Below are 12,123 nucleotides of genomic sequence, written 5' to 3'. Positions count from 1 at the left end.
CCAAGTTCAAGGTTACATAAAAGCCGGTTTTTTTATAAAGTATCTAAAGTGATAGGTGTATCATATTAACGATAGAAAACAAGTCTTAAAAGAAGTCGTTATGAATGCTACTAGAGGATTAGTGCTGTGGACGGAAGTCTGTGGTCACATAAACATGTAACTAACCTAACTGTAATAGAAAGAAATATTTTCGAATTTAAATTTAAATAGAAAACAAAAACTTGAAAATTATTAAACACAATATCGCGATCTATTTACTTTAAAAATAATCTTATTTACTAACGCCGAAGTAAGAAGAGTTTTAAAGTATAGAGTACGTCTTTTTTCTCTATTTATGTGTAACGGATTATAGCACTCTAGCTTTCTAACGGGCCAATTGATTAAGACGCAGTTTAATTTTAAAACTTAAGTATTTACTCGTCCTAGGTCTGTAAATGATTTTAGGTAGATTTAAACTTTCATTTATTAGAACACCTAGTGACGACTATAAAAACAAACACGATTCGTTGGTTTAAAAAAATAGAAGCTCATATAGGATTTCTTAACGCCTAATAATATTAACAATAATGTAGGAAAAAATATTAAAACGTCTTATAGGTTATTTAAGTTTTGAAGTTGAGTTTAACTTAATTTTTAAAGTGGCTAGTTAACGTATATTAGACTTTAAAACTGTTTTCCCTCCGCAAAATATCTTATTTATATTCTTGTCATTTCAATATCTTCTCATTTTTGACTTGAAGGCAAGAATACTTTTCAAAGTTTGAAATCCACAAATATTCTAGAGTATAATTTTAAAGTAACAATATAGTAAAAAACACGATCATATTTAACAAATTTTTATTAACAAGACCATTATGTAATTATATTAAATTGTCCGTAAATTTACCTAAACGTATAATACCTTTTTCAATTTTTTTAAGAGAACAACAAGGTTTTTAAAACAGTTTTGAAGATAGGTGGTAATAAAGACAAGAATTAGTATAAATGGGCCTTGTATACCTTCCTTTGTAATGACATACACAATGCACTGAATGCTTTCATGCATTAATAAAGCCTTGAATATCGAATAAACAATTCACCATCGCATATGACAATTTTACATATCACATTTATCTAAAAAAAATATCAGTTATTTCAAAAGACAAGAACAAAATTAGTGAGAAGTGACCATGTTTTCTGGTCAAAGAAAAAAAAAATGTGAAACCTTCTTACCATAACTTATTCGGACAGCGAAGTTAATTATCCAATTCGAAAGATCTGAGTGAATTAATCTTTTCCAGTGCAAATGAAGCCATAGCATAATAAAAAAGATTTGAGTAATAATTTTTGCGAATTTGTTTTTGTAAGAGTAATAGGACCAGATAATTAGTGCATGATAGCCATTACTGCCATTGAACAAGTTGTGTTAACAATTTTTATGACGACTTTAAAAAAAGGTTTTCTTTATGGTGGTATCGGATATCTGAACTACATAGAGAATTCTATATAGAAACCTAACTTATATAAGAGGGGAAACAAATTACCTATGACCAACAATGGAACAGTTAAAAAGTGAAATTAATTTGTAACAAAAATTAAAACTCTAAATTCATAGGTTAAATATGTTATACTTGTTATGAAATAATTCATAATAATATCCTCAAGTCATCAGTGGCAAAATGAACGCGTCTAAAAATGTTGTAAAGTGTCAAACTGTCAGATTTGTTCATGTGTCATTACGTGGCCTAGCCAAGGTTCAGAATAAATCCAATAGAAACGAAAATAAGCCGCTGTTATATAAATAACACAATATATTAAACGTTACTTTTAGAAATTGTTAAGTATACATCCTTAAACAAAATGTTTTATTCTGGTAAATTACTATGGATCGTTTCATTATATCTTTCCACATTATTATCCCTAACAAACTGCTACACGATTACGGTGGATGCACACGCCGAAGAATGCTTTTTCGAAAATGTTGAGGCCGATACTAAAATCGGTAAGTTTTACTGCTTACTATCATGTCAAGGAATAGTAAATAGATATATTTAATTGATTTCAAATTAAACCTTCATACGTTTTATGATAATACATACTTCAAAACCCATTCAATATGTCGATTCTTAATGTAGTTTTCGTGTTTTTAAGTAAAGGGAACAATGATAGTATACGGTCTATCGATTATTGTATTTGTACTTTCTAGTATCCTTCTGTACCATGCTACATTGACAGGGGGTTTAAAGTAAAAAATCTCATTTTTAGGATTAACATTCGAAATCGCTGAAGGTGGTTTCCTAGATATAGACGTAAAGATCACAGGACCGAATGGAGAGGTGATATACCGTGGGGACAGGGAGACTTCCGGCATGTACACATTCTCAGCAACCACTTCAGGCAGATATACTTACTGTTTCAGCAACCAAATGTCTACTATGACTCCAAAGGTTCACCACATTTAAATTAAATCTTTATTCTTAGAAAGGAATGATCATAAAATCCTTTAAATTAGGCTTGCAATGATATTCGGTTACTTTTGGTATTAGGCGTATTCAGATACTTCGGTAATTAGCTTATTATATTCGGCCAAATACCGAATACTTATTTTATAGTCATTTATCATAATCATTGGTACATGAAATCATCTATTATTTTTGTGCATTTTGAGGAAGCAGTTTACTTTTTTTTTTCATGAACCATCCCAGATTAAAAAAAAGTACTCTAAATTAATTATTCTTCAAACAACAATCATGTCCGTACAAGTTTTGGTGCTAAAATCATGCTGAATGCTTTTGCCTAATATTTGCATACTGAATAAGGTGGCTCGGTGAATATTTGGTATTGTATATAATAATGAATATAGTATTTGTTGCAAGCCTAATGTAAATCTAATATATTAGCTGTGCGCATCCAACAACTGGTTGATGATCCACATACGGCAATCACGAGTTTATCCGCCACGTCACTCAATTATGAAGTTGTGGGCAAAATCGTGTTAACCATTCATTTACAAAACCATTGTGTAAAAAAATACCTCTTACTAACAATATTGTTTTACTGCAAATAGCTGTTTGATTGAAAAATATTTTTATAGATTGTGCGTCTAACTTGACAATCAGTAAATCTTACAATTATTCTTATTTTACCATGTGGCAGATTTTGATGATAGATAGATTAAAATTTTGGCTTTAGCAATTGCACTATTTTACAAACTGAATATGTTAAATGATAACTTTAAATTTTGATTTACAAATGTGAAAGGGATTATAGGATTATATGTAAGGGAAATAGCCCTTAGAAAAGATCATATATTTTGTTGGTCATTTCTAAATCTGCTATCTTATTAATAACAGAATCTCATATGTTTGAAATAGATTTCATAACATTATCTATGCTTAATAGAAATGACAGGCAGCCATCACCTTTTATTGTCTAAACTAAAGGTTCTGTTAGGTGTTGTATGAGAAGACAAAACACAACTTAAAGATATTGACCCTCAGATTAATTCTGAACAAAATGTTTTTGATAATGATTCCTTTCACGTAGTAGAGTAAAAACAGTGATATCAATGTCAAACTAAAAGTAAAAATGTAGTTAATTTTTATTAGAAAGAAATAACATTAAACAATTCAAATTTCTTAAAAAAATCTTGCTTCATGGAATGTGTACATTCCGTTGCTATTCCTACTTTATACATTATTTATTCTTCTTCACCGTTCTTTTTCTAGTCCACTCAATATTTTATAAAACAAAATTTACTGCTCTCTATGGAAATAACTATTCTTTAAATTCTCATGAACCTTACTATATTTCTTCTAAAATGGTTCATAAAACTTTGTATAGGTCTATACCGGATCAAAAAAAAAAAGGTATAACAAAAAATATTATCACAGTTTTCTATTTATCAATCCCATCTAACTGTCAAAGATGTTTTGAGGAAACCAATCTTTAAAGTAGTGGGAATTTTTATTTTTATTTCATTTGTTAGCAAGTATTTGCTTCAGAGATTTTTCATAAAACTATAGATTTCAAATTCATCTGTCTTTATTATTTGGGATTTTCAAAAATTTATTAATATATATTTTTAAAAAAACATATACGCACAGGCTGAAATTATTTTCAATTATATAAGCATTTATAGATCTGTATTAATAACTGAATACTTTTTCTTTACTAAATTTCTGTTTTCTTCCACAATATTACAACTTAACATTTACTATGTCATAACCAATCCTAACACTTTATTTAAAATTCAATATAGCATTTTCTTTTCTCATACTCTATATTTTTGTGGCATTGGAATTATTTGTGCCATTAACAAAATATATTTATAGTGTTTCAACACCCGTAACCTAAAAAAAGCTAGAATCGTTTACACAGATGTCACATCTTACGGAAAATATATTAAAATTTGTGCTTTATGAATATTATAAATTTATAGCACATTATTCAAGCAACTGTTAATATAAGGTATTAATTAAAAAGAAAAATAAATTATGTAATAAGTCTTATGTTGCAGGTTGTGATGTTTAACCTGGAGGTAGGCGATGCCCCAAATAAAAACACTGGAGAAAAAGAGGAGGAAGCTAACCACAATAAGTTGGAGGACATGATTAAAGAGTTGAGCACTACCTTGAAGACTGTCAAACATGAACAAGAATATATGCAGGTTACTAGATTTTTTCTCAACATCATTGAATTAAAGCTTTTGTAATTATTATTCTTATGACATAATTATTTCTTCTGATAATGGATATTTAAATTTTTTAAATTGATGAAAAAGTTTTCATTAAAATAACATATTATTAGTGCATTCTTTTAGCTGAAACAGTTATTTTTAAGGTTTTTGCAATGCTATTTTATTTATATGTAAACCTTTTTAGGTTCGTGATCGCATCCACAGAGAAATCAATGAGAGCACAAACTCCCGTGTGGTCATGTGGTCTATTTTCGAGGCTTCAGTATTACTTGTGATGACCCTCGGACAAGTCTACTACCTCAAGAGGTTCTTTGAAGTTCAAAGGGTCGTCTAATGACAATGTCGTCATTGGTTTTTAATATTTTATATTGTGAACTGAGGTAACAAACTCTTCAGTCAGTGTCGTGTATTTTGATGTGGATGCTAAATATAATTTATAAAGAATCTTTTGTGTCACCATCACTGATAACAGAAATTTTACAATAAAAGCCTTTAGTGGATTGCTATAAGATCTGTTTATTTATAAACATGAATTACACATTGGATATAAAATTTGTCTTTCTACGCAATGTAACATATTTTCATCAAAAATAATAATTTTGCTGTGTAAATTTTGTAGATTAAAATAAAGTTTATAAATATGTTTTATATATTTTTTCGGAAGTAAGACATAATATCTATTAAGCAAAAATTTTGGATTCCTCGTGACGTTAATAAGCCAGATAAGTCGTTGTCATTAAAATTTACCCCATGAATGTTTTTAACTCATTAATAATATAGTATTAGGAATATGATATACCGATTGCCTTGTTTTTTTTTTCTTTTTTTGGAATGTGTAATATTTTCCTAAAATCTAGTTGAATGAAATCAATCGGATATATAATTGATTAATTTCATTTTAATACTAACAGTAATATGAAGTTTAAAAAACATTGAATTAGTGATTATTTTATGCAAATCTAAAACTATTCAGATCCATGAATAAATATGTCAAACATATATGATATATGATTATGAAGTATAAAAGACAAGATTATATGACGACTTAAAGTCTAGGGAGATCAATCCGTCCCGTGAGCAGAGCTGGCACTACGGAACCAGCTGCTAACATGGGGCATTCAGGGGTGGCTCCCGGCAATTCCAATAGAACGTTGGCTCCGCAGGCACTCAGCAGACGGCTGCTGCACTATAAGACAAAAAAAGCAATTCTTATTATTAGCCACCTACAACTTTTTTCTTATTTAACTGCAGTGACGTTAAGATTCAAACCAAAACAATTCCTTCATTGTTAGAAACAAAATCTTAAAATCTATAATCATGATTGATTAATCCGACTTTTACAGATAGCTTCTGAAAGTAGCTGCACACATGTTGTCGAGTTATAGGTAATTTAAGTAGGATTTTGGAGTAGTATGAATACAAATAAACCATGTCACTATTGTGAGTTTATTACCTACTATTTACGAAATATGTCAACTGTGAAATTATCGTGCCAAACTTAAAATGTGTGTATTGAAATGCCCTCGTTAGTAACGCCACATGTCGTACGATATGTGAAAACTTTAGTAATGGAATCAGAATTAATATTTTTAAGAGTTCTATGTATATATTCGTAATTTATCTTATATTTATATAAGCTTCATTAAATCGTAATTTGAAATAATAAGTAGAGTTAATTTCAATATGTAAGAAAATTTATATAAGGAACAAAGTAACAAATTTATACATTTAGCTTGAAGTTCTATAGAATTTTTCAGCTTTGTTCCTAATCAGATGACTTCACTTCAGAAGCAAGGAAGTCTTGATCTATTTCTACCTTCTAAGTATATGTAAATTAAATCATCCAACCTGATTTCCGAGTAGTGTAGCGACGGGTAGATCCTGTATGTCCGGAAAGCTGAGCTGAGCTCGAGCGTACTCCGGGCGAGGATCCAGTGTGATGTCACGCGCGAGTTTCACTCCAAGCCGCGCCCACTCGCCGCTGTACCGCGTACACTGACGCAGAGCTCGCACCACCAACAGGAGACAGCACACGTACGCTGATACAGGGTTACCTGCGAAGGTTTAGTCTCATACATATTGATATACAAATGATATAATCAATTTTCTTCCAACTTGAGTCATAGAATGTACCATCGTTAATGGACACTTTGCTACGCCTATACTTTGCGAACATTTTTATGGAAATAAAGAGTTATACATCACCACTTATACTTGAATGACGCGAATATTTTTATTGTTAACCTTAGTTACTATGGATACTCACCGGGCAGTGCGAATATGAATTTGGTCCTCCCTTCATACTTGCATGTCGCGAACGTGCTCGGTTTACCAGGCTTCATGCGGACGCGTCCGAAATGCACGGTCGCGTTGAAGTCCTACAATAATGTATCAATAGTACGTGTATAAATAAATGTGAAGCACTCTTACGATAGATGAATCGAAGCATTTTATTATTCCACTTACTTTAATGAGCACGGGTTTGAGCAGGTCCCTCTCACCCATCGACACTCCCCCCGTACAGACGAGAACGTCGCAGACGGCGAGCGCGTTCTCGAGCGCATGCGAAAGTTCGCCAGGATGGTCGCGGGCGATCCCGCAGTCGATGCTTTCAAATCCGTGCTCCCTGAACGATACAAATTAATCTCATATTATTTGCAAACATTTGACTACCACCCAATTTTTTAAGTGACAATATTTAGCGCCCAAAAAACTATTTTTTTTTTTTGTAAATGTTTTTACAGCTCTGGATACAAGTCATTTCGAGCCCAAAAAACTATAAGCAACTAATGTTGCCACCATGTTGGACGAACACAGCCACCTGGTTATGCATCTTAGTTAAATATAATATAAACAATACATAAAGGATTACGTGACAGAATAAAAATTAAAAATATATATTTATTACATGATATTAATAACGTACAGCAATTCTGCGTTCAGGTTTTTTTCATACATTTCAAGCAATTCTATGTTTAAAAACATATAACAAATAACAATCAAAACGTTTATAAGGAATTATATTACACTATAAATATGATTTTATGTGTATGGATGGTCTTACTTGAGCAATGATTTAATCATAATTCTGTTCGAATCCCTTATATGTGAGGGACGAAGGAAAGAATCCGACGGCTCCTGTAACTCGTTTCCGGTAGACATAATTCCTACCTGGAATGTATCAAAATTACTGGATTTTTAAAAGATAGTAATTAAAAGGTTTTTTACCTCCTCGTCGTCGAAATTTTTACTCGAGATGTTTGCTCAAAAAAAAAATACATTTTCATATAGAATGGTTCTTTTTTTATTTGAAATAATGTACCATCAAACGTCAAAACATTTTTTGTGTAAATCTATTCAGTATTTTATATATTTATGCGATATCTTTATTCATTAATATTACTCGTAACAAATTCATTTCACCTTAGGATGTTCGACTACTGTGATCTCCTGATATCCGGCCCCAGCCAAAATACCAATTTTAGCGGCGTCGATGACGTCACCTGCGATAAAACAAAACAATTACCAGAAAGCCGTATTTATTCAAGTGATAAGAAAAAATATTATTACACAACACATTCCGTTGTTGCCTAGATATTCGTGAATACTAATTAATAATTTAAATTACATGTTTTGCATGACAAGCAAATAATATACGTATGCATTAGTAGCAATAGAGTAATGATACTTTTGTTTTTAACGTCAATAGGTATTAATTGATGACGTAATAAGATCTACAAATGAACTTGTATTATAGAATATACAAAAATTGAGTGTAAGTCGATAGGACGGTTCGTATGGGACACTAAAAGATATTCATGATATTGAAAATAATTATTACATAAATTTGCATGCTATATCCAATTAACCTTTTTCAACGAGCAGAGAGCCCAAGGGTATATCAAATCCTATAGGTCTCACATCCTGGTGTGGTTTCGGCGCCACCAGAATCTCCACCTCTAACTCCGTCTGGTTATCCGCTGATGCCTGAATAAGTTTTGTATCTTCCACCTGAGTAGCACCAATGGAATGTAATGCAAATATATATTCATATTTCATTTACTTTTTATATTTTATCTCTTCCTGCACTGCAGAAATATTTATGATATATATCCTATCAGAGTCGAATCTAGGCCACGAACTGACCCTGTAAGTAATCCTAACGCTGTAAAGAAAAAACATGGACCAGAGTGTGGATTCGGATTTGCGTCATTTCACTAAACGCTCAAATTAATACACATTATTCATATTTACTACATATAAATCGAAATGTCGGCTTTGGTGACGTAGGAGAAACCTGGACAGGACTTTAGAAAAGCCCATGTTGTAGCACTAAGGAAAACCTAAGTAAGGAAGTCATCACCCATCCTAGGTTTTGTAAAATAAAAGAAATTGATCCAATGTGAGTCTGACTAGGGGGTACTACATAAATAATATGCAGAACCCCCAATTTAGTAAGAAATAAAAACATCAACTTTCCTTTTCCAGTCATGATCCCAACTCAATAGTTTGGATATTGTTCTAGAATTTAAGACTAACGGTAAAATTGACTAGAAAAGAGACATGAATAAGGACCTCATCATCAAAGCTTCTGAAGATTCCTGTAACTATTTGTACAAAACCAAAAGGCCATTTATTTAGAATAAGGCCCGCAATATTTGCAAGTGGCTCTTATTATTTTTTTAATCTACTAAGGTATCCCGAGTCAAATCATGTCTTATTCATTTTTTTTTTTTTTGACAAAGACAATAATAGAAAAGAAATCCACTTGTTTCCTTAAGTATTATTATAAAAAATGGATAATGTAAAAAGCCAACTTTCACAGTAGCTCAGTCATCTGAGGAACATTTTATTACAATTTCAATGTATTGACTGCTTGAGTGACGCTCGGCCGGCGCCCGTAAGCAATGCTGCGTGTGAAACGCACAACCTGCACTTATAGGTAATGACGCATTGGTTTGAGTATGAATCACGAGAAATACAACAACCACTTAAAAAGTATGTCTGTGTTATTATTATTCCTTTACACTCTAATTCTCAACATATTTTACAAACAACTCATTGTCATGAAATTTGGATCATAGGCAGTCAAGGACAAGTTATTTAAAAACATTAAAACAGTTTTGAGGGATGTTAAAACCTTTTAAGAATTATATATAACTATAAAAAATATTTGTCGGTTCTATTATTCTTATTAAATATTTACTTTGTTGAGAAATGTTAGAATGAGGATTGAAAAGTATATCACGTTTTAAATCATCAAATTGTGTAATACAAATATGTTACAATATACCTGTACAACACAATCAGCGCCAAGTGGTAGGGGAGCCCCTGTGTTGACACGAGCACACTGCCCACGTGTTAGTGGACTGAGAGGAGTATCTCCCGCTGCAACCACTGCCTGCACTCTACGTTTACCAACTCCGTCCAGACTGAGGCATGCATAACCTGATATTTATATACATATTTATCAGTCAATTATCATATATACTATTAATATTTGAAACAATTTTATCTTGTATGTTTTCTCCAAAAAAAATATCACAAAATATAATTGTTTAAGAATTCCCAAAGTAATTCTGCTTTTGTCTAATCTGTGAGAGGGACATCCATAACAATCTATTAGGATTGACCATTAAGAATACATTGCTATTTTGTAAATATTACTATTGATTTATTATGCCAATCTAATTGTATTTTCCTAAATGTTAGCACTATCATTACAATTTTCTTACTCCATGTTAAATAAAAACCAAAACATTATTTTTGCAACATAATAATATTTTCATAATAATTGATCAAAATTCTTTTGATGAATAATGATAATATTCAAATAATACAATTTTTTATTGATTCTTGTATCAATAACTAACCATCCTTAACTGATGCTGGAAAAGGTGGCATAGGTTCCCTAGCTATTATGTCTTGAGCCACAACACAGCCAGCACTATCTTCTATAGATACAGTTTCCGTACGCTCTACCCATTGCATCATCACAGCATCAACAATGTTAAAAGCCTCAACCATTTCCAACATAGGAAAGGGTGATTGGCGAGGTCTTAGAGCAACCTTTGATATATCTACATTAGTGTTCCTCATATGGGAACAAGTATGGTCCGATTGTAATTTATCATGAACAATTCTCACATTAGCCAAATTATTTGTTATAAGGGATATACCATGACCAAGAATAGGTTTAACAACTTCTATACATTCAGTGACTGCTTTCTTACTGCCGGGAAAGTTAATGATAAGTGTTCTATCCCTTATTCCCGCTACAGCTCTAGAGAGCATAGCCATCGGTGTCTTCTTAAGACTTGCAATTGTCATTGCAACAGCAATAGCTGGTACTTCCTTGTGAAGTACTGCCTTCGTGGCTTCAGGTGTTACATCACGAGGACTTAATCCTGTACCTCCAGTTGTAAGAACAAGGTCGATATGAGAATCGCAAAAATATTTTAATTCCCGCTCAATAATCTCTTTTTCATCTGGGACAATTATCGTATGAATGTTTGCTTCAGGGAAATGTTGTTCTATAAATTTTAGCAAAGCAGGTCCTGATGTATCTTTTGAATTATCCTTAAAACAACTATCACTTACTGTGATTATCGCGACTGCTTTCACCATTTTTATATTTTTCACTTACAGAATAACTAAACACAATTTTTTTTCAATATGTATATTATTACTCACTGGAAATATTATTGTAACATGCAATTAAGGAATTATTTTTATATTGACGCACTGATAAAAATTATAGGTCAGTATTTTTCAGGGTTATCAAATTTATTACAGACAAGCTTATATAAGGTTTTATATAGAGCAAATACTGATTATAACACAAATCAGAAGGTAAAATTATTAACAAAAATAGAACTATTAAATACTTTGGCACTGCTTGCCTAATCAGTCGCTACACAGTAGTGTATAATCACGATCTAATAATTATAGAAGTAACTAAGATATAAATAAATTGTATGTGTTATAATTCAATCGATCCGCGAGTTTTATGATTCGGGGTCGGACGATTTCATGTATTCACTACACTACAATAGACAATATACCGTGACAGCTAACAGCAAGCGACTGCCTGACTTTGAAGTCTGGGAAGTTGGGAACGCTTGACGATTATACACTGTTTTAAAACAATCCGATAGCAAAATAATCTTTGTTTTCATGGAAATAATGTACAAATTTTTGATTCTAGTTTTTTAATAATGAAATCAAAAATCTACAATTGCTCATAGATTTTTTTTATTGGCGTATATACTTTTAGACATTCTCAAGTAATGTGATTATGAAATATTTTTCATACTTTTTTGTTGATATTTCGTACTTTTTTGTTGAGAAACGAAAAATATAATTTTATATTCCAATGACAACCTTTATAATTGTAATCTGTAAATAATTCTTAACAGGAAATGAATTGTATATTTATTATAATA

General features: G+C 31.5%; 2 protein-coding genes across 2 annotated transcripts; one reads left to right on the top strand and one right to left on the bottom strand.

The window, feature by feature from the left end:
- The first annotated feature begins 1,705 nt into the window (after positions 1 to 1,705).
- LOC116777214 (transmembrane emp24 domain-containing protein 2) lies at positions 1,706 to 5,187 on the top strand. Its single transcript, XM_032670623.2, has 4 exons — positions 1,706 to 1,981; positions 2,245 to 2,426; positions 4,499 to 4,648; positions 4,863 to 5,187. The coding sequence occupies exons 1-4, from the start codon at positions 1,840 to 1,842 to the stop codon at positions 5,010 to 5,012; spliced, it is 624 nt and encodes a 207-aa protein (XP_032526514.1). The 5' UTR covers positions 1,706 to 1,839; the 3' UTR covers positions 5,013 to 5,187.
- Positions 4,927 to 11,768, bottom strand: LOC116777213 (gephyrin). The gene is made up of 9 exons (XM_032670622.2): positions 10,552 to 11,768; positions 9,972 to 10,126; positions 8,548 to 8,689; positions 8,102 to 8,181; positions 7,743 to 7,849; positions 7,145 to 7,304; positions 6,945 to 7,056; positions 6,527 to 6,732; positions 4,927 to 5,864 (listed from the first exon to the last, which is right to left on the bottom strand). The coding sequence occupies exons 1-9, from the start codon at positions 11,303 to 11,305 to the stop codon at positions 5,724 to 5,726; spliced, it is 1,857 nt and encodes a 618-aa protein (XP_032526513.2). The 5' UTR covers positions 11,306 to 11,768; the 3' UTR covers positions 4,927 to 5,723.
- Between the last annotated feature and the right edge of the window lie 355 nt (positions 11,769 to 12,123).

The sequence above is a fragment of the Danaus plexippus genome, chromosome Z (genome assembly GCF_018135715.1).
Source record: "Danaus plexippus chromosome Z, MEX_DaPlex, whole genome shotgun sequence".
Lineage (NCBI taxonomy): Eukaryota > Metazoa > Arthropoda > Insecta > Lepidoptera > Nymphalidae > Danaus > Danaus plexippus.
The sequence above is the reverse complement of the archived record's forward strand: the minus strand, read 5'-3'. Positions and strand labels throughout refer to the sequence as shown.